Source organism: Mauremys mutica, chromosome 10 (genome assembly GCF_020497125.1).
Source record: "Mauremys mutica isolate MM-2020 ecotype Southern chromosome 10, ASM2049712v1, whole genome shotgun sequence".
NCBI classification, from domain to species: Eukaryota; Metazoa; Chordata; order Testudines; family Geoemydidae; genus Mauremys; species Mauremys mutica.
Genome location: NC_059081.1, coordinates 80,138,133 through 80,159,318, shown reverse-complemented (window position 1 = coordinate 80,159,318; position 21,186 = coordinate 80,138,133). Strand labels below are relative to the sequence as shown.

Genomic DNA, 21,186 nt, shown 5'->3' with positions numbered 1-21,186 from the left:
AGCTCATCCTGGCACCCTAGCAAGGGGTAGGAACAGCACACAATCCTACTTACAGCAGATGGATGGCTCTTTGCATTCTTTTTTACAGCAGCATTTAAAGCATTTCTTCATCACCATGTAGATGTAGGCAAAGATGACGAAGGGAAATGGAATAGTCAAACGGCTGCCATACTCCTGAACCAAGAAATAGCGCTGGAACTTCCACACCTGGTCGTTGTTTTCTTGTACTGATCCAACCGTGTAACTAAGGGACAGATTAAAAGATAAACCTCTGTTTGTCTAAGGGTACCACTAGTTATTTATTATCCAGTGAAGATTTTCATTAGATCCAAATAACAGAAGTTTTCCTATTAGCAAGGGTGGGGAATTGGTTTTACATAGTTTCAGTCACATGAATATCTTGGATTTAAAAGTTGGTCTCTGATTTGGAGAGGCCGGGAAACAAAGGAAGAAGTGGAGCAGGGGAAAGTGATAATACACATCGATTGCGAGAAAAGGCACCCTGGGTAAAGCCTAATGAACGATTAAATGTTGTATGGAGCTCTACCTACTTGTGCCCGTCTGGCTTTAGGGGATGTTCTTCTAGCTTCGCCATACAACACAAGCTGCCCTATAGCTAGACAATGGGTTGCATGAATAATATTTGCCAACTCTTACAATTTTGTGCAAAACTAAAAAATAGGCTGTTTGCAAAGCCTGTAACTCCTCCGAGTTTATTATAAGGAGTTGTATTATAGGAGCTCAAGTCAAGGACCAGAACTAGGTGTTGTACAAACAAAACAATGGTACCTGCCCCAATCCTTTCCCTACTATTGTTAAAGGACAAATGAGATATTTCAAAATGGCTCTTTCAAGAACTCTTAATAGGATCTTCAGAAGGTTAAGATAAACTTTAACATTTCTATAATCTAGTATGAAATGGCAAAGAGTTCTGTGGCACCTTATAGACTAACAAACGTATTGGAGCATGAGCTTTCGTGGGTGAATTCTGGAAATTTCCACTACATGCATCTGACGAAGTGGGTATTCACCCACGAAAGCTCATGCTTCAATACGTCTGTTAGTCTATAAGGTGCCACAGGACTCTTTGCCGCTTTTACAGATCCAGACTAACACGGCTACTCCTAGTATGAAATAGCCTTTAGTTTCCAGCTCTCTAAAAAAATTAATTAAATCCTTAATTTTGCCGACAAAGTGTTTATATTACTTGAAAAGAGGAAACCAATATTGATACATTTTGACTGAGTTGTAGCTCTCATATGGTATGCCAGATGATGGTTGGCATCTCCATGGTATTTACTTATATTTTAATATCAACTTTAAAGACAGACAGGATATGAGCTACATTATTCTTGCTCTATTGCTGCAGAACCAGCCAGCCAGCAGCGTTATTACAAAATTGACAGATGATCAGAGGAGATGGGGAACCTGGGAGAAGGAATCATAGATGGAAGTATGCTTTGTTTGGCTTGTCAGCAATGTGATCACATGGCAGAGAGGCTGCTATTTGCCCGACACACCTGAACTCAAAGTACACTGCAACCCACTCCTCTCACTCCGTCTCCCCTTTAGAACACTAGCATGTAGATTTGCTCCCTAAGCCTACTCTAAACTAGGAAAGCTTTGCTGTTACAGCTGTACCAGCTGACCTCTCTACATGGGGACGCAGCTCCTACAGGCAAATTGTGCCTATACCAGTTTCCCAAATGAAATCTATTGCAGCAAAAGTCGTTTTTAGCTGGTGCAGCTGCATCTATACTAGGGCTTTTGTTGGTATAAACATGCTGTAAAATATAAAATCATACCCCTACCCGACCTTGCTACGCCTGCAAAAGTTTTTGGTCTAGACTCAGTCCCATTCTGACTTGATTGTAAAGCAAAAGCAAATAAAACCAGTCAGTCACACACACAGTCCATTAATAGGTGTGGCTACGCTCTGCTTGTGGGTTCCTCGACGTGTTTTACACACACAGGTCACACCCAGACTGCTCCAGGAGCCCCAGTTGACCCCAACACCGATCATAAGCCACCAGCCTGAACCACACTTCCCACCTACCAGAGTCCTCCCTGGCCCCCACAGACCGCGCAGACAAACAGGCTTTGCAGCATGAGTTGAGGATCCACAAGCTAGGACAAATGTCAGACCAGGCTTCACACAGACTTTCATTTTCTGACTAGCTCCGGTCCATTCTGATTTTACCAAAAGCCGTTCATCCATTACTAAAACAGTTGACACTTAACTTTGTTTATCTGAAAGACCCACAGCCCTAAGGATTGGTGATAAGGGAAAGAATGACTGATAGCACATTTCAGATGTCAGACTTACCTGTCTGCCCAGTCTAGCTTCCTCAATGCTAAACACATGGGTAACTCCCATCTTAAAAAAAAGCCATTAATATCTCCCTAGAGGAAGTCTCTTGAGTTCTTCCATTCATCCACAGATGATACAGCATAGTGCTTGTGCTACAAGTCAGAGTGATAAATAGCAGGAACATTAAGGCACTAGTGCACTACATGTTTGCTACCAATCATGCACCAGAGCAGCAATTCTGGTTATTGAGTCATAAAAAGAGCACATTAAATAAGAACTTACCCATCTGATCTGGTGCATTGTACTACCGGCAAGATCAACTGATGGAAAGCTCCAGCTCATGGTTAATCATAGACTATCAGGGTTGGAAGGGACCTCAGGAGGTCATCTAGTCCAACCCCCTGCTCAAAGCAGGACCAATCCTCAGACAGATTTTTGCCCCAGATCCCTAAATGGCCCCTTTAAGGGTTGAACTCACAACCCTGGGTTTAGCAGGCCAATGCTCAAACCTTAATAAAACATTAATCCCGATTTTAAGCCCCTCCTAAACTGCAGGGGTTTGAGTGCAGCCCAGAGAGATGGAGAAGAGCTACAACTGTTGGATCCAAATCTGAGCTGGGATTCAGAACCCATCCCAAAGGTGCGGGGGTGGGGGGTGAGCTCTAGTGTTGGAAGTTTAACTCCGCTGAGGTCAAATGTTTTAATTTTGGGAAGGGACTGAAGGCAAAACTTTTTCAACAGCACCTACAGCACCTGAGCTTACATACCTATAGCCCTCAATGCTCAAAGTCGCTTTTGAAAGTGGTAACAGGGTGCAAATTCCAGCAGCCAGCAGCAATAATCTCGGAAGATTAAAGTCCTAGGGTCCAATTTTCAAAAGCACCTCACCGATATAGGAGCCCAACTTTTCCCAGGGATGAAGAGTCATTTAAAGTTGTTAATGCAGAAAAGGCAGTTAATCATCCACAATTACTGCTTCTGGCCCCAGGAACAGACACTCAGTACCCACCCCGCAGCTAGCTTCCATTTATCACTTCAGGCTCTGTTTGTAACCAGCTGGCCTGTGCATGTCTACTTTCATTTTCCTCTGCAGCCAGGTAACCCCATGGCTTGCGCACTGGAACTGGATTTATTCCAACCATTCCAGTGTCAGCATTCACCTCCAAAATGGGAGTACGAGACACCTCTCCCTGATGGGCACAATGTGCAATCATTTGGCAAGCTCTGGAGGCAGTTCTGCCAGAGGTAGGGAGGCCTGTGGGAAAGTCGGTTAGTGCCATGTTTTAAGTCATTCTCATACAGTAACTATTGCATTTTAAGCAGAATGCGGGGCCAGTTGGCTGTTTAGGAAGTGGCTTTAACCCTATTCTTGCCAGAGACTCAGTGAGGCCCTTTACCTCCATTAGAAGGAGATGTAAAGGAATCTGAGGGTTCCGAGGCTGCAGAAAGACACCTGACCAGCCTCTGCATATTTTCCAGACATCCCATATCGATTTTACAGACATTGCAATGGCCACTGCGCCTCATCAGAAAAATACAAGAAGCTATAAGACCAAGGGGTGAACTAACTTCATTTGCAATGTGAAACAAAATTTGTTATAGGAGTGTCAGGGAATGTGGCAGCAACAGGAAAGTGAGTTTCTGCTGGGAAAAAGTAAAATCATCCGATGGGAGGGTGCCACCAATGCAGAAAGATTACCTGGCAAAGAGCAAAAATTGATGATGGAAAGAACTGGTCTTGAACAAAGAACATTAAAGCATGGCAGCTCCCAGAATGCACGGAAGGGATACGCCTGAAGGAGCTGATTGCACACTGTTCAGCCCTGAATGTGAAACGTATGAGCTGCAAGCACTGTTCTTCCAAGTGAACAGCAGGGTTGTGTGCTGAATGCCCCAAGTGGCAAGGAGAAGAGAAGCTTTGAGCGCACACGTTGTGAATATAATTTGATTGCACTTTAACGCCTCTAAAAGTTGCCCACTCCTATACCACTGTAATACCTGGGGGTGCTGAAAACTAAGACATCGCAGCCAGCCTCCAACCCTGCTGGACAATGGACAGCCAGCCTATGCAGGGATAAAGAAGAGGGTGTGATGGTGGATCCGTGGGCATGTGACTATGGCATGGTTTGCTAAGACTCTCTTATTTTAAAGCTAAGGTACCATTTGATTTTGACTTGTTAGTAATCTTTGCACCAGATGCAAGAAATAATCTATTGGTTTTGAAGTGTCAAGTGGCAGAACTTCTGGTCACAAGATGTGAACTTTCTATCAATATCAATCACGTCCAACTTTGTCGTGCTCTCCAATATGGATGTGCAAATCCCCTTAAAGTCACTGGCACATACATCTCTCAGGGGAGCCTCTGGGCCTTTTGATGTATACTTAGCAAACGCTAAAGGCTTCCAATTTCAAATGAAAAACATTTGTGAGCAGTGATATTGAACGCAACAAATGTGCATGTTCTTTTGGAAAGAAAAGGGCCTTTCTGTTAGATATTGACTTACGCTGCATGTGTGTGTCTGAGCATGAGAAGCAGTAAGAACCTCCTCATACCCCTCTCCAGATCTTGAGTTTGGATGTGCTTTGGTACCAGTTTGGTGCTGTTACAGCGCAGTACCAATTACAAACCCACCTCCAGGAGCAAACAGAGGAACAGGGAAGGAATTGTGGGTATAGTTCTTTTCCCTGGCAGGCTCTTACGGTAAAGCGGCCACAGGCCATCCCCTTACAACGGACTGTGGCACAAACTAGACCAAAGGATGGTTAGCTACTCCGTGAAATACCAATTGTGCAGAGAGCTGTACTCATCAGGGTCCAGTTTGTAACTCTTGTCTTGAATTGCTGCAGGTAGAGGATGCTGCTGAAGACTATGGTGGATGTATTTTGTTTATGGTCATGGCTTCTACTATCTTTAGCTGTCTATGCCTTCTAATGTATTTTATTGCCCTTGTCCATGCAGCTGCAGTGTACGGTGCAGTAATAGACACTAGGTGGTTTTCTAGTTTGTAATTTTGGAACAATACAAATAAATACGAAGGAACTGAAATGACAAGCACACACATAAACAGAACGTAGCTCCTGCACGTGGCCAATTCTATCCCTCCACCGCCATTCTCCACTTCTTGTAACCCGCTGCCTGGGAAAGAGATTCTGGATTCTACTCCAACCGCTGCTACCAGCCCATGGCTCGCAGTCACAAGGAATGGGGTGATACTTAACTCCCCAATCTCCTGAGCAGCCCTGTTGGGACTCAGGAGAATCCTAGCCCTTAGTTTGGATCGAATCATTTATTTGAACGCGTGGACATTTGGGGAAAGTTTGACACCTCTCCTACAGCCCTGAGAATTGCATGTTTTAGTCCCCACCAAGTGTTATTTCGGACCACAAGCATGTGTTGAATTCAACACACTGCCTGCTACCCATTACTGGAGCAGTCTGGGAATGTCAGCATTCAAAGGGTTAATAGGACAGTAATTATACCGGTGTAGAATGTTACACACATACTGGATTATCATCCACGCTGAGGATAATTTAACAGTCCTGAAACAAACAGACTCAAACCCCCTCAGCAGATCCCTTGGTTAATTCAGACCTGACCCGGCAGCAGCTCTCCTACTCCCAGACTCTCCCTGAGCTCTAGGGACATGCCGTAAGGGAAGGCGCTGCAGGGCTGGATCCCAAGCTTGCGATAAACAACCAGGGATAGCTGAAGAGTAAGGACAGTCTGTACTTAAGGCACTGCACTGGGACTCTTCTGCCACTGACTCCCTGGGGGACTTTTGGGACAGTCACTTGGTCTCTGTGTCAGTTTCCCCATCCATAAAAGGGGACAATAATACCCCCCTCCTCCCACCCCGACTTGCTAATTAGACTTACGCTCTTTGGGGTAAGGCCTGTCACACTATAGTGTGCACAGCCCCCAGTAAAATGGGGCCCTGGTTTTGGTTTCGGGCTCCAGGCGCTACTGGAATATAATGATGATTTAGTTAACAGAGAGTTAGTCGATCTACAGCACCATGTTTGGAGATCTTGATTGAAAAGCATCATGGGCCTGAGTGGTCAGATTAACCTAGGAGTGGCAGACTGAACTCTATATCCCCCCCTCACCTAAAATACATAGAATGAAAGCATTTTAAAGGGCTAAACCCTCCACCCTAAAGGCTAAACGTTCTCAACCAGGTAGGACAGTAAGCCACCCCAGCCCGACTCAACCAGTGACGACCTACCCAGATCTAGGGTCCAGGTCTGGTGCAGAGCACAGCCTCTGCTTTTCCCACCCCAGCTGCAAACATGTGGAAAAGGAAGGGATGGAGAGGAAAGGGAGGGGCCCCAGCATTGGCTCCACCCCCCTGTATTCCGCTGTCAGTGGAAATAGGCGGGCAGGAAGGAGTGAGTAAGCTGCAGCCGCCTGTCCAAGCTGCAGTGAGTAACGCCCAAGCTGCAGTTCCTTCCCAGGGCTCCTCCCAGGACTGCCTAGCTACACAATGCTCCTCGTACAGGGCTGAGTGTAAGCTCGCCATTCTGCCCTCAGTTCCCTACAATCAGGGAAAAGAACCAAGCTGTCTTCCAAAAGAGAAGCACCAGACATGTGCAGGTCAGTTTGCAAAGATCTGCTCCTCCGGGAGGGGAGGTGCTACATAAATACGAGTTCTAAGCACAAACAGATGGTCAGTGTATCTAGTAAACCTGAATCTGTGGCTCCTGCAGATGCTGCCTGGATATCGTACTTTCCCTCTGCTGACTTCACTCATGAGCCAGCAAGCGACTTAAGTCATCAAGAACATTGCTCTTCATTCCCGTGAAACGGCAGGATTCTTATCAGCTCCAAGCCGACTGGCTCACAGAAATGGAGAGGCTCTTGTGCATGTCACGTCACACCATTGCACATGCTTCTCATTCATATGTGCACTTGCAGCACACCTAGCGCTTTAGATTTATTGATGGCAAGTCACCTGAAGGAGCTGGGATTTCAGCAGAGCTGCCATTTTTATTTTGGCGAGGTTGGGAGGTTCTTTCCAGTAACGAGGCAGATATTTAATTTATGGGAGGGACTTTCTTTTAGGCTTGAAAACCTTGGCACTGTCCCGCTAAACAGCACACTCCACACACACCGGTCTCTGACGTTCTCTGGTGAGTGTTAAACCTGTGGAGTCTAACACGGGGCTTTCTCCAGCTTTTCCACTCCTTAGTAGACTTTCTAAGAAGGAGGTTCCCTGGTGGACCCATTTTCCCTCTGTCTGGCCATTCTGCAGACTGCAAGAGCCACCATCAGAGAACTGCTCATCTAATACATACCCAAACATGGCAACCAGCAGGTTAACCAGGAGGATGTTGGTGGAGAGCATGTAGATGCACACCAGGGGGATGGTGATCCACTCCGGGAAGCGGGGATGGTTGTTAGCATCCAGTTCTACACACAAAGGTTTAGACTCATTCCCGGAGAAGGTGCAGCGATCAAAATTGTATGTGGTACCTAGAGCAAGAGGAGGCGAGAGTGAGACTGCAGGGGCTGTGCAAAGGAAGCCTTTCACTCTCTGGCGTGTCTGCAACATCGGGGATTTACCCCAAGCCCACCCACTGATGCTACCATTTAGTGTAACCAGATGAAATGCAATTTGCCTGGGAGGAGACTACCACTGTTTGAAACCAGCGTTAGTGCCATCAGCTGTAGCTCTGCCTGTCTGCACTAGGCATTTACAGCAGTGCCTTGGGCTGCAGTCATTGCTGGCCAGACAACAGTGCAGCTGCACTAGGGCCATCGCTGCAATGCACAGGGGAGGGCAGACCACGGCCCTCCAGTTTATATGGAGATGGCGGTTGCAAAGGGCAGCTTGTGAACTAGAGAAATGAAGACGGCAACGATATTCCATTAGCACCGAACACACCATATGCACACGTAGGAGAGAAAGAGAGTGCACCAAAAAGATCTGGCATTAGCCATTTAACGTCAGACAAGTGAGAGAAAGACTGTAACCACCACCACCCCGCCCTCCGATACTGGAATAGATTGCATGGGACGAAGTCTCATGTGATAACCAACCTTCCTGATGTTTGAAAGGAAGGGGTCAGGAAGGTTGGAGCAGGAACCTGTTAGGGGGGTTGATTGGAGTGAGTATGAAGGGGCAGTGGGAACCGGAGGGGCATGTTGGAGCTGGGCCGGATCTGGCGAAGTGCCGGGTGCCAGATGGGAAGGGAGTGAGGGCTCCTGTAACGGGGCCCAATTTTCAGAGGGCTGATGAACCACATCCCTCTAACGTCTCCAATCATGCCCCCACTGTCATCTGATGCCTTGGCGCCAGCCACTTATAGTCTCTCCTGCTTTAACACTGGCTTGGGCAGTCATTAAGGGTCAAATCCTGCAAGCAGCTGTCCATGGGCCGACCCGCGTCCCTGCAGAGCCCCACTCAAGTCAACAGGGCTCAGTATAAACACAGATCCAATGCAGGATCTGGCCCTAAGAGACACCGTGGGCTCCCTAGCTGAGCCAAACGAGTGCAGGCCCTCCCCTGCCCAGGGGAGGTACACACAGAAGATGGCTACCATCAATGTCATCAGGGTACTGGCCAAACATGGCCAGGTAAGGCTCGTAGATAACTGATCGGAAGATCCATTCCCAGCGGTACTCATTCTTCCTCAGGATGCCCTGCCTGGCCACGCCAAAGGCCACCATCCACACACCGAAGAGGAACAGGAAGAAGAAGACGTCAATCATCTAGGAAAGGAGGGTAGAAAAAAATAGATCAGTGCATCATCCACATTCCTGCAGCAAGTCACAATGTAAGGAGGCCAGGAGTTTGTTCCCTGTGAATTAAACAGAAGGTTGGGAACGGATGTGAAAATCCAGTCCCTCAGCAATGCAGTATAGCCACGTTTTCAGATGGCCTCCATCCAGTCTCAGACGTTATGCTCAGACTTGAGTGGTTATAAGATCAGTGCCTGATCCAAAGCCCATTGAGATCAACGGGAAAATCCCATTGACTTTCACGGGGTTTGGATCAGACCCCAAAAATCTACACATGCAAGTTCTGTACACAGGTCCAGGATGAATAACTGACCTGATTCACACACAAACAGGTGTCACGTATGCAATATTTAAAACAGCAAAACGGGTAACCACTTCTGACAATTTGGTCCTGGGCACCTTGAAAAAGAAATGTTCACTTTCTAGATGCCCTCAGGTGATGGATTGCTGAATTCCTTCCCCTTGGCGTTCCTGCAAAGACTACCAACAGTGTGTATTCCAGGAAGCAACTTTCCATTTGATACACCCACAAACGACAAGCGTTCTCTCGTCTCCTCTATCCTCTCCCATCTCCTCAAAACATTACCTCTTTCCTCCAAATACTGGGGATCTGCCATCTGAGAGACTGACAGAGAAAAAGAAAAAAAAACCACACACAAAAGAATAGCCCTTACATTGAGGAAGCAGTAACAGCATCATCCTATCCCCTGCCGCCCCACCCTTTCCCCGCTGTAGGCCAAGAGGCCTGCCTTTGACTGCCGTCTGCCCGAGTGAAGACGCCACCCCGTGTGAGGGTCAGGGTGAGCTAGACTTGTACCTGTGGGCTAAAGTCTGCTCCCTGCTCTGTCCTGCCCAAAGGGCCAGAGATTCAGACTCTGAATTACTGCCCCCTCCAACGTGGGGGCTGAGGACTATGGACTGCTCCCCTGCTTCGTTCTGCCCAAGATTGTTCCTATTGGTTTGCCCCTGCTAGGAGACTACAGAACTATAGACTTCGTACGGCTCAGCTCCACCAGCAAGGCCCAAGTCTGAGGGTTGTTGCCTGATACAGCAAGGTGGAGCGGCCTCCCTTCCTACTTGAGAGGGAGGGACCACTACAAACCCCTTATTTAGTAAGAGCCCAGTTCTGTGATCCTTTGTCACCAATAGAAACCGGGGGGCCAGGATGATGTGACCACCACAGAAGTGGAAGAAAAATGGAAGCCAGAAAGGGGAGGAGGGATAGCTCAGTGGTTTGAGCATTGGCCTGCTAAACCCAGGGTTGGGAGTTCAATCCTTGAGGGGGCCACTTAGGGATCTGGGGCAAAAATCAGTACTTGGTCCTGCTAGTGAAGGCAGGGGGCTGGACTTGATGACCTTTCAAGGTCCCTTCCAGTTCTAGGAGATTGGTATATCTCCAATTATTAATTATTTTATTTATAGATGTAGCAATTCTTTAAAAACCTCAGTGTTAATTTCACCTGCATGTACATTCAATTGCTCTCAGTGCTATTTCTTCATAAGTTCCCCAGGTTCAGTGCACCCCAGGTGTGATCAAAGCCTCTTTTCCTTTCCTGGGAAGTAGACAGGCCCCAGTCTGTGTGCACAATCCAGGACCTTTTACAGCTCACCATGCATGCTCTTGGACCGAGAGCTCTCTCCAGCGCCCCCGTCTCTGGAGCTGTTCCTTCAGCAGAGTGCCTCTCCTCCTGCCACCACTGAAGTGAGCCGAGCCACTCCCCAGTGGCTCCCCCTCCCAGCAGGCTTTGCCAGCCATTAGTAGTCAGGGCTCTCTTTCCCCACTCTAAAAGGGAGTGAAGTCAGCAAGACCACTCCCCAGTCCAGTTCCTGAAGTAGGAAAACTCCCAACAGCGGCTACGTCTAGCTTCTCAGAAGAACTGAGGTTTTCTTTCCTCAGCCATACCCTTACTCGTGTTGAGTAAGGAATCTTCATGTGAGTAATGAGCTGGGCTGCAAAATCCAACTCTGAAGCATTTAATATGCTGAGGCTGAAAGTTGCTGTGAAACCAAGCTCACTGTCTTTCCAATAAAAAGCGACAAAGAGTCCTGTGGCACCTTATAGATTAACAGACGTATTGGAGCATGAGCTTTCATGGGTGAATACCCACTTCATCAGATGCATGACGTATTCACCCACAAAAGCTTATGCTCCAGTACGTCTGTTAGTCTACAAGGTGCCCCAGGACTCTGTCGCTTTTTACAGATCCAGACTAACACAGCGACCCCTCTGCTCAGGGCCGGCTCCAGGCACCAGCCGAGCAAGCTTGTGCTTGGGGCGGCAGATTCTAAGGGGCGGCTTCCGCCCAATCCTAGGGTGGCACGGCCGCCCTTTTTCTTTTCTTTTGCTTTTGGTTCGCCGCTCCATCTGCCCTGTAGGAGGCAGCGGCATGGAGGAAGGGAACACCCTGCTGAGAGTGGGCTGTGCGCTCTGTCTGCCCCAGCCAGTTCCAGGTCTGCTGCAAGTCCAGCAGCCCGCGTCCTTCCCTCCCCGCCGACCTTCAATTCACTGCAGGTGGGAGCGGCGTGGAGCCCTCCCGGCAGGCGGTGCGGCGGGAAGGGCCGAGTGGTGAGCGCCCTGGCTGAAGGAAGGCCTGGCCGCCCCCCTTCTCTCTCTCCCCCGCACTTCCACCCCCTCCCCCCGGCTAGCCGAGGCGTGCACTCCACTGCCCAGAGCACGTCTGCAGCGCAGGGAGTCTCGCTAGCCAGCGCGGCCGGGGGAGTGGCACCGAAAGTTTGCACCCTGGCTCCGGCCACCCCGCAGGTTTTTTGGGTTTTTTTGCGCTTGGGGCGGCAAAAAAGCCAGAGCCGGCCCTGCCTCTGATACTTGTCTTTCCAATATTAACTGTTCATTCAGAGTGCCCCCTGCCGCCCCACGCAGAAAGCCAGTACACAGCCCTGTACTAATTATGTCCCTCTTCAATCTCAATGAAGCCCTATTTTGAGGATGCCCGTGGGGCTTGGGCCTTGTGCCAGCCCTCTGTATGGGGGGAATTTCACTCTCTAAGAAGAAAAGCTTGTAACATCGTTTAATTGCCCGTGTCTTACCATCCTCTGAAGCATAATAATTTTTGGTCCTAGATTCCTGCTAACTGTGAAAATGTGGATCAGCCTTAGAGTAAAAATGATGTAGTCCAGGCAAAAAATGACTCGCCCAGAGTACCAGGAGCTTTCATTGGAGGAGTGGAGCCTGGGGAAGAAAAATAAGTGTAGTGAAACATTGGCTAAAGTTATGACAAATATATATTGAAACAGCCTGGTCCCATAGAATAGACCCTGGTTAATCCATGCTTACTTCTTTGCACACTTTATAGTCTTTGCAAAAAAGTTGATGGTCTCTCCTATCCTCTTAGCAAAAATGGAACAGCAGATGCTATACAGATCTCATTCCTTTCATTTCTTCCCCCCAAAATATACGACAAACTTTTACTAGTATATGATGACAGAGTAGCATCAATAACTGGAACTACAATTGACAAAACGAGTGAACAAGGTATATTGCAGGATGTATGTATCCGTGCCGGTTACTTGCCCAGGCATAGAATCCAGTCTGTACACGGGAGTGAGGTTCTATTGTATAGTATATGTAAATTACAGCAATCCCCTAAACCACACCAAAAGGCTAGATTCTTTCCATTAAGTGAGATTAGGTGTCAGACAATCCAGAAGAAAAATCAGCAGCTTCCCACACAACCCTTTCATGACCAAAGACAGACACCTGAATTCTGCTACGGAACAGGAGTCTCCATTCCCATTCTATCCTCTTGGCCCCTTTTTTTGAGGCTGTCAAAAGGTACAATTACGTTGTAATTATGAATCTTTTAACTGACAGGGATCTCTGCCCATTAGAAACCAAACTACAGCTCTAAGGGCCCAATCCAAACCCCATTGAAATCAATGGTAACCTTTTCCACTGACTTCAGGGCAAGCTGGGTCAGGCCTCAAGTCACTTCACACACCGTACATCACTATCAGCTGATAAACTGCTTTCAGCCACTAATAAGCGGGGGACAAATTCTCACTGGCAATCCAGAAAGCTTCATGCCCCATTACCAGTCATCCAGTTTGTCTCAAATGTTAATTCGGTATCCAGATCTTTAAACAAGGTCAAAACTGATGAAGCAGCAGTACAGGATGGAACTAGACAAGGCTGCTGAGGCCAGGTCTTGATTTTTGCAAAACTAAATCTAAACCAGAGATGGTTCAAATGGAAGGGTACCTTACTCTGAGCCACCGACCTTTGTGGAGGGGAGTGTGGGAGGTTTGGGCTTTTGCAAAAACTCAAGACCATAGCACGTAGGCATCAGTCATGCACCCACCTAAAGAGCAGAGATTGTCAGGATCACCCGTCAGTGCTATTGCAGTCAGGAGGACAGAGGTATTTCCACTGAGCATACTTCAGGCCTCATTGGGCCCAATTCTGACCTTAGCTACACCAGAATAAATCCAGAGTCACCACACTGACTTCAGGAGAGTGACACTGGATTCACGCTGGTATGACTCATAGCGTTTGCACACACTGTGGCAGCGAACAAGGCCGTGGGCCTCATGAAGGTTCTTAAAGAGAAAGACCGGCACCCAAAGGAAGGCTGGAGAGCTCATCCTCAGGAACAGAACGCCAGGTGTTTGGCAGGGGAGGGAGCTGACGCTGGGGACCTCTGCCCACTTGGCTTTTGATGGATGCACATCAGAGAAGGCTGAAGTAGCAACACAACCCTCTCTTATCAGGAGCTACAATAGATACTTGGTGAATCAGGAATAGACACTAGGGCCAGACAAATGGCTTGAGTCAACATCTAAACCCCTCATCTAGCTCTGTGTGAGTCTGCTAAACCACACCCTGTATTCCCTATAACTCTGGATCGAACTGCTGCTGGCCCAGAAGGGCCCTGAAATCCAGGAAAACATCTTCTGAGTCCAGAGAATGTGGGGTTGTTGAATTCTGACTGTAGCAGCACCCAAACCAAACTTCTCTGGGTTAGTTAATCCTTATCTGAGCAGGAGAAAAGCTCCTCAGCACAAGTTCTCTTCAGCCCACGAGATGTTCAGCAGAACCAGTCTTTGTGCCTTGGATCCAAAATCCACAACCTTCTATTACTTTAGGAAACATAACGAGTTTGGTAGTGAGTTCAAGTAACTTTGTTCATCATCTTCTCACAGCCAGACACACACCGTACCAGTACCTGGCACTGAGGAGAGCCATGGTAACATGCCTTTAGACTGAACACTACTCACCTGAATATAATCCCTGTTATGAAGTAAAAGATTCCAAGCGTATCCATGATGTTCCACAGATCTGAGAAATATTTATTCCCATTCATGTACCACTAGAAAGGGAAAAGAGCAGAAAATCACCACAACAGCATGCGGCCAGCACTGATTACTCCCATCGTGGGCCCAATTCCACCACCATTACTCGCCTTGGGTACCTTAGTCCGCGAGTGCTCTCATGGATTTCACTGGAGCCGCACATGCGGTAAGGGACTATTCACAGTAAGCGTGGCCAAACTCGGCCCTTTACAACCATAGAACTGGCTCTTATTTGTCCATCTCCTTGTTGAAGACATTTATTGGCTGCAGCATAGTTCAAATCACTGACATTTTAGGGAAAACATCATTCTCAATATTGGTTTAATTGCTCACCTCCATCAGGGAGACACAAATCAGGGTTTTCTAGCCCTAAAGGGTCATTTGAAAATGCTTTTGCTATTGCAGTCTGAGTGCTAGACTAATTTCCTTGAGCTGCAACTGGTCACTCAGTTGGAATACTCAGCTGAGTACAGTCCACCAGTGGAATTAAGGGGTACCCAATCTGGCCTTGAAAGCTAAGCCTGCAAAATGATGGATACACAGGAGGGGTACACAACTAGAAGATGTGACTGCCAGTGTGGGAAGAAACACACATACTAGCTATGATCAAGCTAGTGCACTAAAAATAGCAACATGGCCATGGCAGCAGCATAGGCGATGGCTGGGGTTACCTAGTACAATCCCAGAGGACCTAGGTCCAACAGCTAGCCTGAGCCACCACCAATAGAGGCCACACTGCTATTGTTAGTGCACTAGCAGAACCAGAGCTAATGTGTATGTCTATCCAAACCGGGAGTTACACCTCCCAGCCGCTGTGTAGACAAACCCTAAGTTAGGTCAAACAAATTTGAGGAGTGTTTCATTGGATGGCTGGGTTTGCTCCGTCTCATCAGCAAGAGCTGAACCTTGGACCTTTTAACCTAAAACCATGGCTCTCTACTGCTTAAGCTACAGGACGATAGCCGGTAATTGGGTCGACACAAATCTCTTAGTGAGCCAGCCTCAAGAAGGACAGAGTCCCACACAGTGTGTTAACATGCAGCCTACGCATTACCTCAGCTGAGACGTTAATTGGGATACTTGTGGAACACAGGCAGCAGCTCTATCAGATGGGCCAAAAGAAAGTCCTGCTTTGGCCAATTAAAAGTGATCACCATCATTATTTTGGCCCTAACTTTTGCACTTAAGTTTCTCCCCCCTGTAAGATGGATGAAGTAGAACTTTCCTTGCACAGAGGGAGCTGCGAAGATTAACTGTTTAACACTTGCACAATGCTTCAAAGATAAGTGCCCCGTGGACCAGCAGTGGTCCATGGACCACAATTTGAGAGCCACTGAGATAACACAGTATTCTTTGACTGGTTTCAGTGGTAGCCGTTTTAGTCTGTATCAGCAAAAAAAAATGAGGTGTCGTTGTGGCACCTTAGAGACTAACAAATGTATTTGGGCATAAGCTTTCGAAAGCCTATGCACAAATAAATGTGTTAGTCTCTAAGGTGCCACAAGGACTCCTCGTTTTTGTATTTTTTGACAGTGGCCCCTCACTTCTTGTCCAGCAAAGACACAGCTCACTGCTGGAATCCCATGGGAAGTAACTGCTAACTCGCTATTACATATTTTTGGATCAGGTGTGTTTTTTCCTAAAACTCGCCAAATGAACAATATTTACCTGTATGTATTTTCAACCAACAATGCCTCTGAAACGCAGTCTCAAATTTAACCCCCACCCCCCACCTCTGCATTTCATGGACAGGGGTCAGATTCTGACCTCCAGACCAGAGCCATCATTCAATGCTTGGGGGTCCACATTGGGCCTGAAACGGGGAAGGGGACTGGATTCTGAATCCTGGCCACATATGACAGAAGTACTGTGTGATCAATCGATAAAGAGATTTCTGCATTTTGACCCATTCTCCTCAAAGCAGCTCAACAGCACCCAGCACCAACAAATCTCATCCAAAACCTTAGTTCTGATTCAGCTTTGAACTCTATCGTAAGGGTATCACAGATCCAAATATCCCCTCCTTCAGTTCATTCTAGTCTCCTTTTGTACCAGTCAAAAAGGAAATGATATAAAAGTATCAGATCATTTCAAACAGAACACAAAGATCTGGTCCAAATGCATATTCAATCATTATAAAGAATTGTCATGTACTGAGAGTTAACCACAGATTTAACAATCCTTTAAACATGTTTTATAACCAGTCTGTTTAGGACCAAGATTCCTACTTCTGGTACAAGTATTTGGGTGTGTTTATGAAGTGGAATGGTGGCATCTAGTGGCTGCTTGAATTAATTTCAGGGTTGGTTTTTCCCCTAGGTATCCCATTCTGGAGTAATATCTTCCACGTATAGGCTCATTTTTCCATTTGTAATTACCCGTATTTTTCCGTGTATAAGACACTACTTTTTCCTAAAATCGTTAGACTAAAAATTGAGGGTCGTCTTATACATGGAAGTAAGCCGAGGAGAGAACCATGCGGTCAGGGCCGGCTCTGGCTTTTTTGCTGCCCCAAGCAAAAAACAAAAAACAAAAAACCTGCGCGGGGGCCAGAGCAGCAAACGGGAGGGGAACAAACCTGCCGCTTGGCCGGAGCAGGGAAGGGGGGAGGGGGAACAAACCTGCTGGCTGGAGCAGCGAAGGAGAGGAGGGCGTGAAACAAACCTGCCAGCCGGAGCAGCGAAGGGGGGGGCGTGAAACCTGCTGGTCGGTCGGAGCGACGGGGGGGGGGGGGGGGGGAACGTGAAACAAACCGCCCGGCCGGCCGGAGCAGCGAAGGGAAGAAAAAACAAAAAAGAAAAAAGAAAAAAGAAAAAAATATACCTGCAGGGCGGCGGGTGCAGGGGGACTCCCAGCCCTGCAGACCCCAGGCAGCGGAGTGCGCGCCCTGGCTACCGGGGCGCGGGGGGAGGAGACAGAAGGGGGGCGGCCAGGGCTTCCTTAGGGGGGCGCTCGCCCTGCGGCCCCTACCGCCGCGCCGCCTGCTGGGAGGGCTCCGTGCAGCTCGGGTGGGCGGGCAGGGAGGGATGCGGGCTGCCGTGCCGGGCTTGCTGCAGACCTGGCACCACTCCCAGCAGCTCCCCTCCTCTGCGCTGCCGCCCCCTACAGGGCAGCAGGAGCAGCAAACCAAAAAGAAAAAAACCTGCAGGGGCGGCGGAAGCGGCGAAGCGCAAAAAAAAATAAAATAAATAAAATAAAAGGATTGGGTGGAATGCCGCCCCTTGGAATCTGCCGCCCCAAGCACCAGCTTGCTCGGCTGGTGCCTGGAGCCTGCCCTGCGCGCGGTTACGAAACTGCCCATACCTTGTCTCTGCAAACAGGCTTCTTCCAATCAAGCTAAGTGTGATGCATAATATCATAGTACTGGTACATAAATGTTGCCTAATTACTAAATAAAAATGTGTTCTGTTTTATGTTTAAAATATTGATTTCTGAATTTTGGGTTAGAAAAGTGGGGGTCGTCTTATACATGGGGGCATCTTATACACGGAAAAATACGGTAAGTATCATTAGTTCAAACAGTTCTGAATTTTTGGAATAGGATCAATTACTATCAGCCCAGTTGCATCTCAGCCACTGGAGAGCAGTGAATACTTATTCAATTATCAATGCATTTGAAAGAAAACCAGTATCCTGGACACTTTCACCTTTTTACACAATGACATAGCATAGACAGCTGCAGCGGCACAGGAGCCAGCAAACAGAGCTGTAACCAGGGGAGTTTCAGTGGAAGTTTGCAAGAGGAGTTTGCGGAGGAGACTAAGAGACCTAGGCAGAGGAATTGACAGGCTAGTGAAGGGAGTGGGTGGTGTCCTGCCGGTGTTCTGGTGCCTGTTGGGGGTTTGTTTTGCTGTAGGTGGTGGTGGTTTGCTTTGGTTTGTGTTTCCTGGACTAACAGGTTTTAGGTGGGAAGGCTATGACCGATACAGAGGAAGCAGTGGAAGACACAGTGAGGATGACTGGATGTGGAAGCTGCGGCATGTATTTGATCCTGGAGGGGGTACCTGAAAAGAGTTTCATCTGCATGAAATGCTGCCTGATAGAGCTGAGGATTAGAGATGCAGGTGGAAACTCTGGTTGAGTTTAGAAGCGGGTTCAAGCAGATGATGGAGCAGAGACATGAGGAGACTGAAGGGAAAAGCTCAGACTTGCAGATGGCAGCAGGACCAACGAATTCTGAGAGGAGACTGCTGGGTGAGGAAAGTGGATGGTGGAAGCATGTGACTAAGAGAACCAGGCAGAGGAAAAGACGGGCCAGTGAAGGAGAAATAGAGCTCAGGAACAGGTTTGCAGAGTTGGAAAATGAAGAAGGGGCACAGCAGGTGGTCGCTGAAGGTGAGAGGGCAAGGAAGAAGAGAAGAGCAGCTAGCCCTACAGGAAGAGGGGAAGAGTCAATGGAGACAACACCAAATATGAGCCCCAGGAGGATACGGGACGGGTTGCGGAGGATTGCAAGGGCGAATAGGAATCGAGAGGACTTGCAGCCAGTGGGAGCAGGGGATAGACCAGAGAATCACACTGTCACCAGGAAAAGGCAGATCTACGTGATTGGGGACTCCTTATTGAGAAGAATAGTCAGGCCTGTAACTAGAGCTGATCCGGAGAACAGAAGGGTGTGCTGTCTGCCGGGTGCTAAGATACGGGATGTGGACCTGAGGCTGAAAAGGATCCTAACGGGAGCAGGAAAGAATCCGCTGATTGTCCTTCATGTGGGAACGAATGATATGGCTAGATTCTCTGTAGAATGTATCAAGGGAGACTATGCCAGACTGAGGAAGACGCTTAAGGAAATCAAGGCTCAGGTGATCTTCAGTGGGATTCTGCCTGTTCTTAGGGAAGGGCAACAAAGGTGTGACAAGATTATGGTGATCAAAAGATGGCTCAGGCAGTGGTGCTATAAGGAGGGCTTTGGGATGTACGGCCACTGGGAATCATTCATGGACAAAGGACTGTTCTCTCGGGATGGACTTCACCTGGGTAAGGAGGGAAATAGACTTCTAGGATGGAGGCTGGCACAACTGATTAAGCAGCAAAGAATCCTGTGGCACCTTATAGACTAACAGACGTTTTGCAGCATGAGCTTTCGTGGGTGAATACCCACTTCTTCGGATGCAAGTTCACCCACAAAAGCTCATGCTGCAAAACGTCTGTTAGTCTATAAGGTGCCACAGGATTCTTTGCTGCTTCTACAGAACCAGACTAACACGGCTACCCCTCTGATACTTGACAACTGATTAAGAGAGCTTTAAACTAGGAACTGGGGGGAGATGGTTGGGAGATGTCCGGGTAATCTCCACGCCAGAATTTAACATTGAGAGGAAAGAAAACAAAGTAAGAAAGGATACAGCCGTGGGTAGGAGAATGGACATAAAGAGGAAGGTTAGTATAGATACCAGTCTAATAGGTGATACTGGTGGCAGAATGTCTGTGCCTAAATGGGTAAAGAATGTCAGTGAAGCCAAAACGGCAAAAATTAAGATGTTTGTACACTAATGCGAGGAGTCTAGGTAACAAAATGGAGGAACTAGAGCTACCGGTGCAGGAAGTGAAACCGGATATTATAGGAATAACAGAAACATGGTGGAATAGTAGTCATGACTGGAGTACAGGTACTGAAGGGTATGTGCTGTTTAGGAAAGACAGAAATAAAGGCAAAGGTGGTGGAGTAGCATTGTATATCAATGATGAGGTAGACTGTAAAGAAATAAGAAGGGATAGAATGGATAAGACAGTCTGTCCGGGCAAAAATCACATTGGGAAAGAAAGCTACTAGAGCCTCCCCATAGATAGTGCTTGGGGTGTGCTACAGACCGCCAGGATCTGATTTGGAGATGGATAGAGACCTCTTTAATGTTTTTAATGAAGTAAACACTAATGGGAATTGTGTGATCATGGGAGACTTTAACTTCCCAGATATAGACTGGAGGACAAGTGCTAGTAATAATAATAGGGCTCAGATTTTTCTGGATGCGATAGCTGATGAATTCCTTCACCAAGTAGTTGAAGAACCAACAAGAGGGGATGCCATTTTAGATTTGGTTTTGGTGAGTAGTGAGGACCTCATAGAAGAAATGGTTGTAGGGGACAACCTTGGTTCGAGTGATCATGAGCTAATTCAATTCAAACTAGATGGAAGGATAAACAAAAATAGATCTGGGACTAGGGGTTTTTATTTCAAAAGGGCTAACTTTAAAGAATTAAGGAAATTAGTTAGGGAAGTGGATTGGACTGAAGATGCGAGGGATCAGCAAGGAAAGCTACCTTATTGAGGTCAGAACATGTAGGGATAAAGTGAGAAAGGCCAAAAGCCATGTAGAGTTGGACCTTGAAAGGGAATTAAAACCAATAGTAAAAGGTTCCATAAATAAGAAAACAAAGAAAGAAGAAGTGGTACTGCTAAACATTGAGGATGGAGTGGAGGTTAAGGATAATCTAGGCATGGCCCAATACCTAAGCAAATACTTTGCCTCAGTCTTTAATGAGGCTAATGAGGTGCTTAGGGATAATGGTAGGATGACAAATGGGAATGAGGATATAGAGGTTGATATTACCACATCCGAGGTAGAAGCCAAACTCGAACAGCTTAATGGGATGAAATCGGGGGGCCCAGATAATCTTCATCCAAGAATATTAAAGGAACTGGCACATGAAATTGCAAGCCCACTAGCAAGAATTTTTAATGAATCAGTAAACTCAGGGGTTGTACCGTACGACTGGAGAATTGCTAACACAGTTCCTATTTTTAAGAAAGGGAAAAAAAGTGATCCGAGTAACTATTGGCCTGTTAGTTTGACATCTGTAGTATGTAAGGTCTTGGAAAAAAATT

At 47.4% G+C, this 21,186-nt stretch overlaps 1 protein-coding gene across 1 annotated transcript in view; it reads right to left on the bottom strand.

Moving 5' to 3' along the window:
* The window catches only part of TRPM8 (transient receptor potential cation channel subfamily M member 8), an 80,811-nt gene that overhangs the window by 14,819 nt on the left and 44,806 nt on the right, over positions 1-21,186 (bottom strand). The window contains exons 17-21 of the mRNA XM_045032627.1: positions 14,286-14,377; positions 12,099-12,240; positions 8,852-9,023; positions 7,607-7,784; positions 54-244 (exon numbers count right to left, since the gene is read on the bottom strand). Of these exons, the coding sequence (XP_044888562.1) occupies positions 54-244; positions 7,607-7,784; positions 8,852-9,023; positions 12,099-12,240; positions 14,286-14,377 (775 nt within the window). The remainder of the gene's footprint in view (positions 1-53; positions 245-7,606; positions 7,785-8,851; positions 9,024-12,098; positions 12,241-14,285; positions 14,378-21,186) is intronic.